The sequence below is a fragment of the Lynx rufus genome, unplaced genomic scaffold, assembly GCF_022079265.1.
Source record: "Lynx rufus isolate CCGP_SWC_20201006 ecotype Redwood Valley unplaced genomic scaffold, mLynRuf1.p SCAF_20, whole genome shotgun sequence".
In the NCBI taxonomy this organism is placed as follows: Eukaryota; Metazoa; Chordata; class Mammalia; order Carnivora; family Felidae; genus Lynx; species Lynx rufus.
In genome coordinates, this window is record NW_025814835.1 from 14,550,720 (window position 1) to 14,569,715 (window position 18,996).

Here is an 18,996-nt window from a genome sequence, read left to right on the forward strand (position 1 = left end):
TTCATCATCATGGGAGCTCACCTCGTGCTCTGGAGAAAGATGCTCCATGTCAGTCCGTAAACATCTGAGACCAGGTAAAAAGTGATTTACCATTAAATCCTCTGAAATGACTTGAGACCAGGGAGTTAAGGGAATTAAAAACAAACAAACTGGTATGTCCAACAGAACAAGAGAATAATAACAATGACGCCTCAGGCATGCAGATCACTTGGAGCAAACAGGCTTCCCTCCAGCATGATTCGCATTTGTTGAGTTAGTTACTTATCAAGAGTCAACTGTGTTAATTCCCACAAATCCTTTACGTCAGTGGTACGGATTATTGTAACATTACATAATTTAATTACATGTTATGTAAACACATGAAATGAGTGTAAACAGTAAATCATGTAATTTAATTGGATATTCAAATGAGTGTGAAATGAAAATTAATGTTTTCATGACAACTAAGTCGAAAAGTTTAGAAAAAAACGGTAAAGGCCAATTGCTTAAAATGTGGCTGTTTAATTATGGATGTATGAAACAAGTGTAGAAGTTTAGGAAAAAATATAAAAATCTGAAAAAGGTCTACACCCAGTATCAGAAATGTTTCCAGATCCTCTTTAAAGAAACATAAACTGAAAATCACAATTACATTATGGATGTGGTTTATTTAAGAAAGACACTTTACTCAGCAGACTTACACAAAAGAAATGCCTCAGTCCTACATCAAAAGATTGGTAAAGAAAATATGTATATTAAATTAAAATAAGTTATATACACTATTTCCTTGATGTCCTGCTTTAACCATCCTATTAAACGGACCTGCTATTGGTCCTAATTGAATTGGGTAAGAGAACTTTTGTTGTAATGATATAAATTTAGTATTAGTTACGTTTCCTGGTCACTTTTGAGTTTTATTCATTATTCTGACATTCAAAGGGATCAAGAAAAAGGGTGCATTTCTCATGAAAACAACTCACTGTTTATTAACATCACATTCTCACCTCATCATAGTTGCTGGCCATTTAAAAATAGTTATTTAATGTTATACCATATTAAGGTGAAAAATGCCAATAAATGAGTTCCCTTATAAAGATGGGTTAATTAGGGGTGCCTGGATTGGTGGAATGTCTGACTCTTGATTCTGGCTCAGGTCATGATCTCAGGGTTGTGGGATCAAGCCCCACGTTGGGCTCCGTGCTCTGCATGGAGCCTGCTTAAGATTCTCCCTCCCTCCCTTCCTCCCTCCCTCTATCTCCCCCTACCCCTCTCCCCAGCTCACACTCTCTTTCTAAAAAAGAAAAAAAAAAAGTTTACCAGTCTTTTTTGGAAAAAAAAAATAATGAATTTTATTAAGTATAATATATAACTTTTACCTTAAAAATACAGTTATGATCTAAATAAACTTAAAAAAATAGTTATGAATAAAAGCTGTTTGTAAACAAGCCTCCTATAACAAGTGACTTATATTTATAAGTACTAAAAATATAGATGACATTTGGTTGAACCAATTCCTGTAGTCATAGAGAGGGCTACAACATAATGGCTACATAGTTTTGTTTTCTAGATATGGGGAAAATACCACCAAAATCTAACTGTGAGTGACCTTTCAACTGGCAGTCAAGAGTCTGATCTAGAGAAATATGGATACCGATTGAGAAGCTGAAGATGGCCTTATTTGTTGGTAAAGGGTTAAGTCTCCCCCCTCTCTTTCTACTTACTGTTTGGTTCTACCCTTTCCTTGTAGAATCACACAATCTTTGTTAGAGGTCATTTCATCCTACCTGATATTAGGAATCAACTCTACCTCATCTGTGAGTGATGGCCACAAAGTCTCTAAGTGCTAACACTGATAGGACATTCGTAGTTTCATAAGAGGTTCAATCCATTTTTAATAGCTAAATTAGAAAGTTTTTCTTATAAATAAAATCAGACTCTCTGTAACCTTCTTGTGTTAGCTCTACACCTGAGTTACACAGTGTGCTTAACCCTTCTTCTATATAACCTTTAAAATAATATTAAAAAAAATAATTTTTGAATCACCTTTTTATCCCCAAGCCATCTCTTCTCCAGCTTAAACATTTCTAAATTCCTTTGATTTTTTTAAACATAATTTCTTCACTTATTACTATACCTAATGTTAAACACTATAGTTTTTCCATGTCCTTATTAAAATATGATGTTGAGAGGAATACTCTTGTGTTCTATCAGGTTAGAATGCAGTGGAACAGCAGAACAGATTCGGATCACAGGACAATGTGATTTTATTGTGGCCACGCCACTCTGTTGACACAAGTTATGACTCATTCAGAACTAACACATTTAGTATTCAAACAGGGTCTATTGTTAAGATGTTCTTCCCCTTACTATATTGGTGTAAAGACTTTATTATATTATTCTATATTGTGTACATACCTAAACACACAATAATATTCTTTCTATACAGATTCTATTCTCTTTAGAAACCACTGCCTTGCCCACTTGGAATAAGTGGTTTTATACAGCTAGAATTTTTGATCTTTTGACTTTTCAGTTTCCCTTGAGGCATACTCCTTAAGGAACTCTCTGCCATAGATTATACGTCACTTTTTGCTTAAGTTTTTAAACATCTACTTTCACAAAGTCTAGGGAAGGTACAAACATAGCGATATTTTCTTTCTTTGACATGCCATTATTACTTTCTTGAAAGGGTCTTGTCACTTCTCCATTAGTAAAGACTGGTTCCTTACTAATTCAGAATATCACTTCCTCTTTTTGCTTCCTCTATTTTCTCTAAGTAGAAAATGCCAACGAGATAAATCAAGAATAATAGCAAGTTCTCCTTTTAGTGGAAATAAACTTATAGAAGATACATGGATAGTTGAAGTACAAAATTACCAAAATACAGTGTCTCTGCCACTTTATAATTTGCATTATAAAAAACATGGCTTATGTCATCCACAGGAAGAGGTAATTTATATTAATTGATTCCTAAAAATAAAATGCTCTCAACTATGCACTGAACTTAAAGTTTTAACATTTCCAAAAGGACAAATAGCTCCTTAACAGATAGCTCTATGTTTCTACTTTCCCTGCTTGATTTATTCAAAACAAAATCTCCCATTGGGAACATTCCAGTCAAGAATCCAGTGCCAATGAACTGGTATATACCAAAATAGCCATCAGTGGTATTTTGGAACATGTCTACCTTATTTAAAATTACCTGTTCACTTTCCTTCCTACTTCAAACTGGTATATAACAATATGGAACCATAATTATCAATGCAACTCTTTCTGTGTCCTCCAGGAACCTCTCTCTACTGTCATTTTTCCTGTTAGAATTCTCTGATTATGTTGTCTAGCATTAGCTTCTATAGTTCTGTTTGAGTAGTCAGCCTTTCAATCCTTTTTCAATCTCTTATTTCCTCTTTTTTGACCTCGCCTGCCTTTTCATGGGAGAACACAGAAGCTGGAGCTCACCCTGCTCATCTTGATCTCTGCTTCCTTCTTGGTTTTATTTTACTAGTCCTGGGACAGTAAAGAGAGCACGTAACAGGACAGCAAAAGTTCTTTTTCTAGTCACAGTTTTGCTTTTAACTATAAAAAAAAATAGAAGTCACTAATGTCTTTAAGCTTTAGTTTAATCATTTATAAAATGTAGTAGTTGACATGAGTTAGATGATCTTAGAGCTTTCCTTCAGTTTAAAAAAACATTTTTTTTTTAAAACATTTATTTATTATTGAGAGACAGAGAGAGACAGAGCATGAGCAGGGGAGGGACAAAGAGGAGGAGACACAGAATCTGAAGCAGGCTCCAGGCTCTGAGCTGTCAGCACAGAGCCTGACGTGGGTCTCAAACTCACAAACCTCGAGATCATGACCTGAGCCGAAGTCGGACGCTTACCGGACTGAGCCACCCAGGTGCCCCATTTTTTTTTTTTTTTTTTTTTTGAGAAAGAGAGAGTGTGAGTGGGGAGAGGGGCAGAAGGGGAGAGAACCCTAGGGTCATGACCGGAGCCAAAATCAAGAGCCAGACGCTCTACTGACTGAGCCACCCAGGTGCCCTGAGTTTTCCTTCGGTTCTACCATCACTGGAGATGATCAGCCATGTTGGCACTGTATTTTTCAATGAGTGATATCTCGCCACAGCATTCCACCGGACATGGATGGTTAAACCTTCACTGAAAGACCCAAATGCCAGAACACATACAAGGCTTCCTTTTGATTAACAGAAGCCTCAGCTATGATCATTTCTTACTCAGTTGCATAGCCAATTAACATAGACAAAACTTTAGTCAATGTTTTCAAAACTATAAAATATAAAAGCACAGAGGACTTAAAATGATCTTTTAAACTTATGAGAGCTAGAATAAGGAGTGGGGCGAGTCAAATCAAAATTTTAATTTTCTATAATCATTATATAAGTAAGTCGAAGAGAAAAAAATATTAGTTTCCAAACTTCAACAACGGAGATTCCACCGCAAGATTGGTCATATAAATATAGATACACGTTAATAAAGCAAGGATACAACAACAGGAAAGTGCACTGTAAGCTTCAAAAAGATGGGTGGCAATATCCAGTCTTTTAGAATCCACAATTTGTAAGTTGTTCACCAAGGCTAACTTATGCAAGTGTGGTATAACAACTGAAAAAAGAAAAAGAAATTTAGATTTTTCTCTAAAACGTTGCACACACCACACTCATCTGTTGAACAAAATTTTTTTCATTTGAAAATTTATAAAATTTCATTTTAATTTCTAGATGATTTCAAAAGGTTACCCAAATCCTTTACTTGCTTTTTCATACTAGAGAGGAAAGCATGTTTTCCGGAATAAGAACATTTGGGAGGAAGAGACCATAGCACTGGCACTATAACCTAATTATGAGGATGTATACAGGTCACTTGGCCTCACTGAAATTAAATTTCCTAATTTGAAGGATGAAAACCAAATAAACAAATGTAAACACCCTACCTCTTGTGTTACTATTATCTTTACAAATAAGTTTTATCTTTACAAATAAAAATCAGGTATTACCATTGTTATTAAACAAAAGATAAATATAGTATACTTATTCTTCTTCAACATCAAATTATTTCACTTCTTCATGAAACAATTCTTTTTTTTTAACTTTATTTTTTATTTTTTAAAATTTACATCCAAATTAGTTAGTATATAGTGAAGCGATGATTTCAGTAGATTCCTTAATGCCCCTTCCCCATTTAGCCCATCCCCCCTCCCACAACCCCTCCAGCAACCCTCAGTTTGTTCTCCATATTTATGAGTCTCTTTTGTTTTGTCCCCCTCCCTGTTTTTATATTATTTTTGTTTCCCTTCCCATTGTTCATCTGTTTTGTTTCTTAGAGTCCTCATATGAGTGAAGTCATATAATTTTTGTCTTTCTCTGACTAATTTCATAAAACAGTTCTTAACTTTAGTTTTCTCAAATTCTTAGCAAGACAAATGTCAAATAGCACTGGTGGTTTAGTTCAAGTCACTCCAAGGGCTCACAAGTCATCTTCTGTCTCAATGAATAATGTGAAATTTCAAAAACATAGACAACCTACTGCTAAAATAAAAGGGATGGCCCAAGAAACAGCATCCAATTCAGTAGCAATGAGCACGTCTACTGCCCAAGATGGCGTTTTCTAAATACCAGTTCCCACGAAAACCAGGGTTCCTTGAAGAAATGGTTCCAGGGTCAGTGACTACCACAGTGTTGCTCATAAGGCCCCTTTCTAATCTCTGCTTGGCTAGGGATCCCAAAACACCCTTCATAAGCACAGACTTCTGACCAATTGTAGTGACTTCTTTCATGTTTGCACTGAGTTTGTCTATGTGAAAGCCATAATCTCTTCCTAGAAAAACCTCCTGCTTCTTCAGTAAACCAACAATATAATCACAACTTTTATACTTACATTAGTAAATGGCAAAACCCCCCCACAATAACTTAGAATACCAATGGCCATTTTTAGGGAATTTTGACTTGTTAAAATTAATAACAGCATACTTAAGAGGAACTCTAGAAAAAAAATTAGGAGACAAAAACTCCAAACGTTCATTGATTTCCCTGAATTCACTGAAACTCCAATTCACTAACTGGCATGCTGAGGCCTCAACAAAATGATGGCTCTAAGATAGTCTCTCTAGAGAATTTTTGGATTCACTTCTACCCAAATCTTTAGAAGGTTCCTTGAACTTCTTTATCTATTGACACCAGGCCTATTTATTCCTCCTGCTCCTTTTCTGACCACCTATATAAGCAATCCTTTCCTTAATGTTTTTCTCAGGAACTCAATAACCATACTGCACAATCACCCCTTAAAACTGTTTAACTAGAAAACAAATTTATAGAAGTTACTTTAAACTCTAGAGCCAACTAAAGGCTATCACTAAAGATACTCCTAAATCTCAAAAGATAGAGAAAAATTTACTATAAGAACAGTTCATTATATACATATTATCCTAGCTACTACCTCTGTAGCAATTAATTTACTTAATTGATAACCTCTCAGAAGGAAATTAGTGGTTAAAAGATTTAATAACCAAGATATGCATAATTCTACAACTGACCTTCAGTGGGCAAGGAAAATAGGAAATGGACAACTTAAAGCCATTTCAGAAGCCTTTTTCTTAAGGACAGATTGGACACAGTCTAAACTACAGACGAAATAGAGATAAATCAATAGGAGACTTTATAAAAATAGATTTCAATGAACTTTCAAAAAATATTTGGGGTAGATTCAACAGCCAAAGTAAAAGGACTCTTATCCTCTATTTTTGTAAATGGGCTCAAAACTGAAATAGAGAACTTCTAAAAAAACTAACTTGAAATGTAAAATTGCCATGTTAGAAAATCTCCAGCATATGACTGAACATTTTCAGAGAGCCTTATAAAGTAAAAAAGCTGAAAACAAACAACAACAAAACGACTGCATTGTGTTCCAGATTAAACCAATGGCCCCTGAAATAAAATCAAGACCCAAAGGTCCCGTGATAATGAAGAGTTGGGAAAGAAAAAGGCCACTGGGTCAACCAATGTCCTCTATTCTCTAAAAAACAGAATGACAAATATCCAAAATGCCACTCCAAGGAAGATATTACAACCCAACAGTTCTCTGTCCTTCCTCTAAACTCCTAAAAGCAATTGTCCATAAATACAGATAGATAACAGTACGACATCCTTGTCAATATGGGTTCTACTTTACCATTAGCCTTTAATATAGGACATTAAATTCCTCAGGATAAAGTTTTAAAGTAAACTTTATTACACCTATTTTATTATAGGTTTATTACACCTATCCAAACAGTGGAAACGTCTATCCTCAATCTTTTCCCAAGCCAACCTTTGTTATTTTGGGACCATTATGAAAAGAAAATGTCTTTCTTCTCTGTGATGCATAAACCTTTCCTTTGAACACACACGAAAAGGTTAGATCCTGTTCTAGAGAGTTATTAACTCGATAACATGGCACACACCAAAGACTCATTGCCTATTTAGCCAATTCCTTGATCCAAGAACCAGGACTTAATCTCTCCACTTCAGAGCAATGACATCCTCAACAAAGCCGGTCAAAGTACCAACAGAGTTTTTACTAGGTTCACCTGTAAATTTGATATTACCGTATGTGGAACTATCCCTATTGCTAACTAAAATACCAACACTTTCCTGTTAACTAATTGTGAAATATTGCTCTTTTCTCCTCATGTTATCAACATTATTACCCATTAAAAAATAATCTCGTGATTGCGTTTCTGTAGTTCAGTAAGGTTCATGCCCTCCACAGACCTTTTGGACACTGCCGTCCAAATCCTAACAACGTTTTTTGTATATTAAAAATATTATGCTGGATATGCAACAACTAGACCATGGGAAAATCCAATTTTGTACTAGAAACCAAAATGACTCAAGAAGCCAAACTTGGGGTCCTCTCTAGAGCATGTCAAATTGCTAAAAATTAAAGGACTAAAGTACAGCAGGGATAACTGACAAGCTTTTGGAGTAATAATTACTGGATGATTTGATGCCACTAAAGGAAATTACTGTCATAAAGGCTGAGGCCCACAGTAAAAGAGGTATTATAGAAACTAGAGAAAATGCTTTAGCAGATAATCATGCAGATCATTTAGATCAAAAAGCTATGCAATAAAACAAAATCATTTATCATAGCTGAATGGCATAGTAAGTGCAAGAAAAGCACATTTTTCATAAGAACATGTCTAGAAACACATAAAAATTTCCTTAAAAATGAGAGTTAAATAATAAGCTCTGAATATAACTCAGCACAGCATTTTGAAATTCAGTTATTTAAAAATGTTTTAAAAATGACTTCAAAGTGTTTATGAGGTACTTTTCATATGTGTTACAACAATCGGTGTATCGTATAAAACCCATCCATTAATAGATAGTATTACTGATCAGTTCACAATAATCAGCTTGGTTCACTTTTACCTTTCAGTATACAGAAGATAAAGTGTACGAGAGTTTTAACATAGGACAAATCCTGAGAGGAGCTTCTGGTTTTGATCTTACGTTACAAGTCAGGAAAAAAAAAGGGTAAAAAATGCAACTTACACTCATCTCGGAACCTTGGTTCTGCATTAGGCCCAACTCTACCAAATGTTTTTATGATCTCTGTATGCAAAGAATACTGGTCTTGGTACTGAGGATCTTCCAGAAAAGAAGCCAACTGCATTTTCACTCTTTCCAGCAACTTAAAATTAGATATTTTACAGTTATTTCAAAGAATTTTAAAAACTGAGTAGAGTTGTTAAAGAGAAAGATACATATTAAACATGGCTTTCAGCATGGGTTCAAATGATTTATATCAACATGACAGTAGAAGCCTGGAATTAAACAACACATTTTTATTTATACTTGCTAATTCTTCTTTCTTTATTTTTTGAAAATACAAACATTCCCTTAAAAACTACAGAAACCAAAGACCCCCACAGTATTTAGAGAAAAACAATATTTATAGTGATTTTGTACCTAAATTTTAATTCTCAAAACCAATCACAGTAAGTTAGCCAATTATTCACCTTCTGAAAGCAATGAGTCATTAATGACTTATATCTTACTCACATTTCCCTAAAAGACATTTTTATTTTAGGATTTAAGAATATGTTGAAATTCTGCCAAGACTGCAAGCTTTGCAGAATGATATTTTTTAATGTTGCTTCACCAGTGAAATACATAAGGGAAAAATGGAAAACTTCCCCCCTCCCACCCCGTAAGTAACAAAGTTGTTTAATTTTTATTATTAGAAAATCTGTATGACAAAGGAATTTCATAAAATAGTGTTTCTTTTTTGGGGGGTAAAATGTGTATTTCCATTTCAGTGGCTATGTAATATGTCCACAGATGACTTATCTTCTAATCTGTAGGGGTTCTCGTTTGTATAAAAACATGTCCAATTTGATAACAAAGAATGAAATTCTGATACTCATTTTGAGAAGTGTCTTAGAGTTAATGTTGCAGATAGAACCTAACACCCGTGAAACTAAATCACAAGTTTCTAAATCAAAATACACTTTCAGAAAGACCTTGATGATCTCCTGCAGTGGACATGACAGAGGGTGGTCACAGTGATGTGCACTACAACAAGAGGATACCAGCCCACTAGACTTGCACATCACTGATCACAGTTACGAGAACAGAGGTGCCCTCTAGCCTCCATTTGTAAAACTGAGATAGGTTTGCGGTCCTAAAGCTATCAGTCAAATTGCCTTCAAATCTGGGCAAACTGGCAATCAGGAATTTACGTAAGACTATCCAGAAGTCTATTGGATAATGGAAGGCTTTGGAACTAGATCTGGTTTGAAGGATTACCCAAGACTGCAATACTCAGCTAGGCTTAAAAGAGAACATCTAGGAGTTGGCTTGTACTTAATTCTCTAATTGAGAAGATAGACTAGAGATTTCCTGAGGATATGAAAATACACTTTGGAAAAGGCTATCATGTTTTCAAATCCTGAGATATTCCTCTGGCCCACAACCAACTAAGAGATATAAAAAAAGTTATAATACTCCCTTCCCCCTACCACTGGGTGCATGGATGGTAATGTATCATCACCTCAACAGTACATAGATAATAAATTTCAATCATTTCCTACCTCTCTTTGAATAACCGTTTCCATAATAGTGCCAAAGGCCGGAATTGTGGCAATCCGGACAGAGCTGTTAGAATTAAAAAAAGAAAGAAACTGAAACTTTCTTTGAGATGAAAAGCTGATTATTAAAATGTGTATCACAGTTAAGTATAAGGTAAATATACTGTATTAGTCTCTAGCAATGACAAATTAAATTAAAAAAAAGCAGACCAAGAAGAATGCTCAAAAAGACAGACAGGATAACTTAAGGTCGCAGTCTGTGGAACTCACAATTCAGGATCACTGGACAAGGTAACAAGGGCCGGAGCAACCCGCTTGTCAACTAACGCTTCACTCATGCCTCGAAGAGTCAGCTGTAAACCAGTCAACATGCAATAAAAAATGGTTTGGTAAACTGGAATGAGAACTGGGTTAGCTGTGACTGAGGATGGGCAGGCAGACTCATTGGTCTTTCTTGGTTTAGTCACCCACACGAGACATTAAAATGTTAAGCCTTTGGTTCATGCCACTATACTTACTGGTAACAACATGTTAGTGAGATTAGCAGAGCATCCTTTCTCGGCTTGGAAGAAATAGTCCATCAGCATATTTTAAGTTTAGGAAATGTTTACTGAGAATACTATTAATGTATTCTTTTCGATACATGGCCTCCAAATGTGAAGGTTGACTTAAAAAAAAAAAGATACATGAACAGTATAATAAAGTTTAAAATCAAGTGAACATAATCCAATATTATTATTTTGAAGAGATAAATCTATTCTTCAATGAATTGAAAAGCTGATGGTTATTTCTTGATAGGCACATTTTGAAAGGGATGCTGAATGTAAAAGGCAGGGATGACACTTACATTTCAGGGTCACTGGAGAGAGTAATGAGAGCAGGAACAACCCTCTGAGCTACCAGAGTTTCATTCACCCCCTTCACCAACAGCTGATTGGTCAGCGCAGGGGGTATTCACAGGTGATGCATGGAAAGAGCAAACACAGTGCCACGGGAAGAAGAAAGGAACGACCAAGAGAAAGAGAGAAAACACAAAAGCAAAACCAAAATTAGAAGCTAAGCAAATATTGCTACTAGAGTGCTTTAATAAAGGGAGAGAATGCTTGGGAGGAAAACAAAGCTTAAATAGCTTAGCAGTCCACAAAAACAGAGTGTATCACCAATTCAATGGCAGTTTGTACTTTTGGTCAAAGTCTCCATGCAATTTCCATGTTCGATTAAAATGCAATTTAAAAGAAAGCCTTTCTTTGTCTCTTTCTTTCTTTCTTTCTTTCTTTCTGGATAAAAAGAAGATATATACTGGATTCTATGGTTAAAATTCTTGAAGAAAATCTGGTGTCGTTTTATTATGACCAACAAGGTACAAACTGGACTGTTTTTAAACCAAACTCAAATGGCTAGCAGCCACCACTAAACTGCTTCTGATTGTTCTACGGCAAGTCAACTTAAAAATCACAGGGAAACTCCCAACCTTTTACATCACATAGCTTTCTCTTTTGAGGTACAAAGACACATAATGCAGCCCGAGTGGAAAGTAGTACATGTGGGAATTAGATCTGGGTTCAGACTCTAGCTCTCCACTTATCAGCCATGTGGCCTTAGATGCATTACATAATCTTCTTGAAACTCAGTTTTCTCATCTGAAAATGGTAACACTGTTATCTACCTTAAAGGATCATTGTGCTACTAACTGTACAAAATATGCCTCAATATTGTGTCTGCAAAGATTAGGCATTCAAGAAATGTGAGTTTAATTATGAGTACTACAAGGATATAAGATTTATGATATATTTGAAAAAAGAAATTATTAAAAAACTGTTTTGACTGCTCCAAGTAGTTAGCATTTACAGTTTGTTGTTTTACATTTCTCATGATAAGCACATTTAGACCTATTTCTGTAACCTAATGGTAAAATAATTCATTTAGCAACCAACCCTAAATCTAGAACAGGAGGACAATATTTTGGAGCGTTATACATTTTGTTTTTTAGAAGGGCCACATCCTAGGGTGCCCGGTGGCTCAGTCAGTCAAGCGTTGACTCCTGAGTTTGGCTTGGTTGGGGAGGTTGACAACCGTGTAGGGATCCATGTGGTGATAGCGTGCAGCCTGCTAGAGATTCTGGCTCTCCTCTCTCTCTGCCCCTCCTCCCGCTCATGCATGTTCTCTCTCTCAAATACACATTAAACAAGATTATAAAAAAAATAAAAGGGCAGCATCCTAACCCTACATTCTCAATGTCAGAATTTAAAAACAAATTACTTCTAAATGCTTATCAATCTGGTCACCTTGCAGTGGAACTAGGCCTCGTGGAAGATGGAGGGGGCTGTGGAAGTTTTGTAACAAAAACCCAACACTGTGCACCTGTCAACACATTCTTCCCATACGCCGTATCAGAGACAGCAGAGCTCACTTTATGTGAAGATTCCTAACTTGACAATAATCTGTTACCATTCAACAACTGATTCCCTTTAAAATCTACTTCAATATTCTGAACTAAATTTTATAAAAATACATGGATAATTAGGCTGGAATAAAATGACACAAGAACTTTTGCTACTACCTTAAACATTCCAGAGGTCAGGTAGAAAGAAATAGGGGAGAGAAGTTCAAATACTGTTAAATAAAACTTTCTTCTCTGTACCTTTTTGTAAATAAGACAGCTTAGATCTGAATCAGTAAAGTGTATCTTAAAATGTCTGCTACCTTGTGTCAGCCAAAAAGCATTAAAAAAAAAAAAAAAAGAGGTCTAATCTAGGGGACAAGTTAAACTTTCATTGCTCTGCAGTTTGAAGTGTAATTTCTTTATTAAGCTAGAAAACCAAAACGTAAAATTTAAGAGTTATCAATTGTTATGCGCTTTATGTACAAGGTATCATTTGATCTTTAAACCTGATGAGCTAAATACAATTATCATGAATGTTTTAACAGATGAAGAAGAAACTGAGGCTTGGAGAACAAGTTAAGTAACTTGTCTAGGGTTTTAGAGGCAATAAAAAGCCAAATTAGCAAATGGACTCGTCACATCTGTCTCACAAACCCAGGCCTTCTTTGAGTTGGCCTACTGTTACAGGCTTAGCTTCCTTATGACTGATAGGAGAAATCATTAGATGAAGTTCTTTTCTGCATCTTTTGGGAAATCCATTATGTCACATGATAAAGTTTCCTTATAAATCAATTTCAATAATAACCTGTCATTTCCGAAAGTAATACATTGGCCTATTATTTAACAAGGAAAATAATAAAATTGGGTTTGCCTTTTTGTCCTGCTGTCTGAAAACTTAGAGCTACATTTAGTGTTCAGTTTCACTAAGTATCTCATGTTATGTTCCTGGTAGATCCATTTCTTGCTTTCTTCCCAATAGTTTCCGGTCTCACATAAAAAATTTTCTTTTATTATAAATGTCCTGCTTTTTTTTTTTTTTTAATTTTTATTTTTGAGAGAGGGTGTGAATACGGGAGGGGAGGAGAGAGAGGAAGACAGAGGATCCAAAGCAGGCTCTGCATGGACAGCAGCGAGCCCGATGCAGGGATTGAACTCATGAACTGTGAGATCAGGCCCTGAGCCAAAGTCGGACACTCAACTGAATGAGCCACCCAAGTGCCCCTAACTGTCCTGCTTTTTATGTTTTTATTTTGAATTAACTCATTGCGGGCGAGGGGAAGCAGGCACAACTGTAAATTATAATGTATTAGTATAAAAAAATCTTTTGAAATATACTTATTTTTTTAATACAATTTTGCTCACTATAAGAGTCACTGACAACAAAAGTAACTTTAATTTCTTCTACTGATGATTTTACTGGCATGATCACTGAAAAAAATTTTATCACAAATGAGTTGGAAAAAATATTGAAATAATTCTCTCAATTGGACTCAAGTTCATAATCAACCTGAAAGAACGCTGAAAACTGCCGAAGCATAGGTATAGTTTCCAAACCAGCACTGATTGCAAACATAGAAACCAAAACCAGACAAAAGCCACATATAAGAAATAAGGCAGAAAGAACCCAAAAACAAATAAAAAGAGGATGTTTCATTTTATTTAAATTATTTTCATTTATATGGTATGCTTACCAGTGAATACATAATTTGAGAAACAAATGGTTTAAGAGAAAGAAGTAGCTTTTAGTGTCTTAGAATAAAATCCTATAATGACAGTGTATTAAAGACATAGTTCTTTATATAAAAGGATGCACTTTTCTTTCACGGATGACTCTTTTCAGCATACTGAATAATCAAAAATTATTTATACTCACAGGAACTTATTACTACAGATCAATCTGAATTTTAAATTTGGCATTCACCTTGACAAAGAACACTTGATTATAGTTTTTTAAATCAAGTATGTACAATAACTGAGGCAGTAACATGGACAGAGGATATTCAACTTCCTGGTAAGACTGGAATTTTCTTTAGATTTCACACATCGATTTTATATATTTAAAAGTTCTAGAAGGTACGTATTTTAAACATACCAGTGCTCTATTCTTCAAATGGCAATTTATCTTAAATTGTGGAAAAACTCTGAAATTCAGGAAGAATTGAATTATCCAATTCTTTTTATGGAAATAAACGCTTTCAGATATTTTAAGAATCACATGCATATTAGGGATAATTTTAGCCTGGATACATATACATTCTCTAAACTATTATATTACTCTGTGAAATACAGCATGATAAGGAAAAAAAAATAATGATAATGATACCTAACATTTATTAAGTTCCTATGTGCCAGATGCTGTTTTAAGGGCTTTACTAGTATTAATTCATTTCATATTAACAAAAATCCTTTGAGATGGATAATTATTATCATTTTCATTTTGTAGATGAGGAAACTGAGGCACAGAGAAGTTTGAACTTGCCATTAAGTGGCAGAGACAGACACTGAACCCAGGCAGTTAGGCTCTATGGCAAGACTCAACAGCAGAAAGAACACTCTAAATTAATTTTTGTCTTCAAATACAAGTTCTAGAAATATAAACCAATGAATGGATGAATGAATAAATAAATAAAGTAGGCTATGGCATAATTTCCTCTATGATGGATATTTTGAATTTCAAAAGATAGGCATTTCAATTTTCATACTTAATTTGGGTAGGTGGCAACTTTAAGAAAATCCAGTTGAATTATATGAACAGTCTCTTCTCTCCTAATAAGTCTATGGACAGTTAATGTATAGGGATGTTATTCCAGACATGATTTGTGAGGAAATAATCAAGTAGAGTAATCAACAAAGTAAGTATCCCCATATTTGCAATAATTGATTTTTTAAAGTTATTCATGAATCCAACTATATTTGATAACTTTAAATATATCTTATATTGTTTTAGTTTATTTTAGTAGCCATTTTATCTCAATAAATAGAAAAGTATAGTCAGGAAAGATTTATATAAGATGGAAATTAAAATAAGATTTAAAAGAAAATTTAAGAAGTAGAACTGAGAATAACATCCAAGGGACCAATAACATCCAATTAACCAATATTTAAACATTCTTAAATATATCAAAGCTAAATTTCTGCCCCATCACACAGTACACAACTAGATACTATTCAATGCCATAAAATATACATCAACATAACATAGTACGCAAAGCCTTTAATAAAAAAAAAAAAATTCCCTTCTCCATCTTCCAAAGGAAATCACTATAATTAGAAATGAGAGAAGCATTTGTTTACATACCTCAAACATTCTAGCAGCGGTACATCTCACAAGTGCTGAAGTATGGACAACACCATACCATAAAACAGTTAATAATAACTCGTGGTAGGCTGGATTTGCACTGAAAGAAAAAACTCAGTGTTAAAAGTGAGGGCCACAGTGTCTTACTGGTGTATTGAAAAATACTACATTTGTAAGTAATATTAATGATAAAAATATTGGCAAAAAATATGAAATTACTCTGTGTGGTTTAACAGGTTACATCCAAGACTCTTTAAAAAAGGAAGTCACCTTACAAAGCTACAAACTTTTAGCATATTCAGGAGTTATACTTTTAGGTTCTGTAAACATTTACAATTCTGATAGAAATCTCAACTCTTTAATAGCATACAACTTAAAATTATAAAAAATAAAAGAAAATTTACCCAGGAGGAAAAAAAGAAAGAGCACTGGACTGAGTCAGATGGGTAAGTTACAACCTCTGTGGGTCTTAATTTCTGTATGTATAAAAATTGGGGAAGCAATACTTGTCCTATTTATGTCATATGTTTATTGTGGGATCAAATCAGATCAACTCAAATCACTGACATGGAAGGAGAAGTTGGCTGTGAGGCCTATTCAAATACAAGACTGTATTGTTACCAAGTGCCCAAGCCTGTTTGCAATAAAGACAGAGATAAAAATGACATTAACAGCTAGATGATGTGATTATGAGCAGGATCAGGCAATGGGATGGAAAAAGGAGCTAATGAACTTTCACTTGGAGCTCCTTTTTCAGTTTTGGGAAACTAAATTTTCTTCAAATCTGAACTTTATTTCTCCAGCTGCTTCAAAGAAAACATATGTCTATACTCTTTCCCCTACTCTTTTATTACAATGTATTGATTACAAAATATTGAGAATGTACAAATAAGCAAAACCAAAAACCAAACACTAAAAGGACAAAAACTAGGCCTCAAAACCAAAAGATTTGGTGTGGATGCCAATATTTTTTGACTCAAACTATGTATCTTATAAATACAATTTAAAAACTTTACATGAATTAAAAAACAAACATAAGCTATGATTTTTACCCCAGTTCCACAAAAGAAGCCTTCAAGCTATCAAGAGGAGCATGCGATAATGAAAGCAGGGTCATTACATCTTCTAAGAATCCCACTAACAGTTTTCGGTCTTCTTCCTACAGAGGATAAAGACTGATAATGAATTTCCAAGCAATCAAGTAGAACTAAAATACTAATTTCGTATCTATAATTATAAAGTTTTATCAAATATGGGGAAATATCCAGTCTCAGAAGCATTTTAACTAAAGATATGTATTAAACTTATCTATCTGTGATCACAATGGTAAAAGGACAAAGACTATCTTGATTCATAGGTCCTCAGACCTGTGCTGTTCATTATGGTAGCCACTCACCACATGCAGTTATGTAAATTTAAATTAAAAATAAAGTACAATAAAAGATTCAGTTCTTTAGTGGCATTAGTTACAATTCAAGTGCTTAATGGCCACGGGTGGCTAGTGGCTTCCTCATTGGACAGTTCAGATACAGATATGTCTGCTGTTGCAGGAAGTTTTATTAGACAGTTCTGCTTTAGAAAATGAAAAGGTATAGTCTTTTATTAAAATTTATTTTTACAAATTTTAGTTCCCACTAATTTTGGCACTAAGCACTTAAATACAAACTAGTAAAAGCTATCCCCCTAACAGAAAATTGTTTCCAAGAAATTATTCTTGCAATTTCTTAGTGGTAAGAAGCTACATGCTTGTTGAAATACAGAGTACTGTGTTCTTTTTCTTTCTTTTCCTGTATCTTTCTTAAATTTTTATTTTTTATTTTTTAATATCATTTATTGTCAAGTTAGCTAACATACATTGTATACAGTGTGCTCTTGGTTTCAGGGATAGATTCCCGTGATTCATCACTTACATACAGCACCCAGTGCTCATCCGAACAAATGCCCTCCTCAATGCCCATCACCCATTTCCCCCTCTCCCCCCAATCCCCATCAACCCTGTTTGTTCTCTGTATTTATGAGTCTCTTATGGGTTTGCCTCCCTGTCTGTTTGCACTCATATTCTTGATCAAAAAATAATCTATATTTTCAAACTTTCTTTAATAAACCATCGTTTTCATAATCAGAAAATAATCAGTATTTTCTTTTTTCTTATATTGTACTTTATTAAGAAATATATTGTAAAAAATAAGTGTGCTAAATTAGGAAGGTTAAAAAATCACTTTGTATGTTAAATTAACCTGAGTCTATAAAGGAAGGGAATCTGACATTCTGTCAGGAAATAAATATATAATAAATTAGAGTTAAGTTTTCTGTCATTAGGGATGTATTAGGCCAAAAATAAATAGCTTCTGCATTAATATTAATAAATAGATCTATGAAGAATACTGGATTGCCACCAACCATTTTTTTTTTCTACATAATCAGGTTCATTTAGAATGAATAAAGGATTAAAAACAATAGAATGAATAAAGGATTGACAAAAGTAATGATCAGCACGAACAATGTCACAGCAGTTTTGGAATATGACAGTCTACTTAATGTAAAGCTTAGGACACTGACAAACCAGAATCAGAGCAATGTTGGAATAGAGACTCTACCCAATTTTAGTTGCCTACTATGTCAAAACATAAAATATACATAAAATTGGAAAACAAACTGTAAATCTGAAAAACCTGAAGTGTGAAATAAGAGCTATGAAACATACTTCCAAATGAGCATAGATTCTTCTAATCTGAAAATTTAGTACAATCCTATTCTATTTCTCATTTTTGAAATCTCAAGACAAAAAAATGTATTTGATTCAAAACAGTTTTCAACTCACAGCTTTTCAAATTAAAGAGAGTGGAAAATGGTATGCATAGTATTGTGTCTGGCAATACGCTAGGATTTAAATCTTCATGAGTTTAAGAACAATAGAGACAATCTATTAAAGTTACAGGACTTAAAATACCCTAAACACAGGGATTGTGTGTGTATTCATATTATGAGGCAGTCTTTGAAACCAGGGTAGAAAAGAATAGTTTAAAGGAATACTGTGTTACTTTAACAGAATTGGAGCTTCTGTTGAAAGGTATGTGACACTGTAGGACTACATTTTAAAACGTAAGATAGCTCAATCTGTTTTGGAAGAAGAGTGCAATAAATATGAATTATACTTTGAATTCAAAAGGCAAAAGAAATGTTAGGTATTAATGGGGGAAAACTCAGGAAAAAAGGCCTTCCTTTTTTGATTCTTACGTTCTAA

General features: G+C 34.3%; 1 protein-coding gene across 9 annotated transcripts in view; it reads right to left on the reverse strand.

Annotated features, from left to right (window-relative positions):
* Positions 1-18,996, reverse strand: part of RELCH (RAB11 binding and LisH domain, coiled-coil and HEAT repeat containing) — a 115,960-nt gene that overhangs the window by 16,262 nt on the left and 80,702 nt on the right. For 3 of the 9 annotated variants that reach the window (XM_047086382.1, XM_047086379.1, XM_047086377.1), the window contains exons 21-27: positions 16,805-16,911; positions 15,753-15,852; positions 10,342-10,424; positions 10,075-10,138; positions 8,534-8,672; positions 4,488-4,604; positions 22-110 (exon numbers count right to left, since the gene is read on the reverse strand). In XM_047086382.1, the coding sequence (XP_046942338.1) occupies positions 22-110; positions 4,488-4,604; positions 8,534-8,672; positions 10,075-10,138; positions 10,342-10,424; positions 15,753-15,852; positions 16,805-16,911 (699 nt within the window). Of the gene's footprint in view, positions 1-21; positions 111-4,487; positions 4,605-8,533; positions 8,673-10,074; positions 10,139-10,341; positions 11,002-15,752; positions 15,853-16,804; positions 16,912-18,996 lie in introns of those variants that run through there. The other 6 variants (XM_047086383.1, XM_047086381.1, XM_047086378.1 and 3 more) reach the window with 4 other exon arrangements.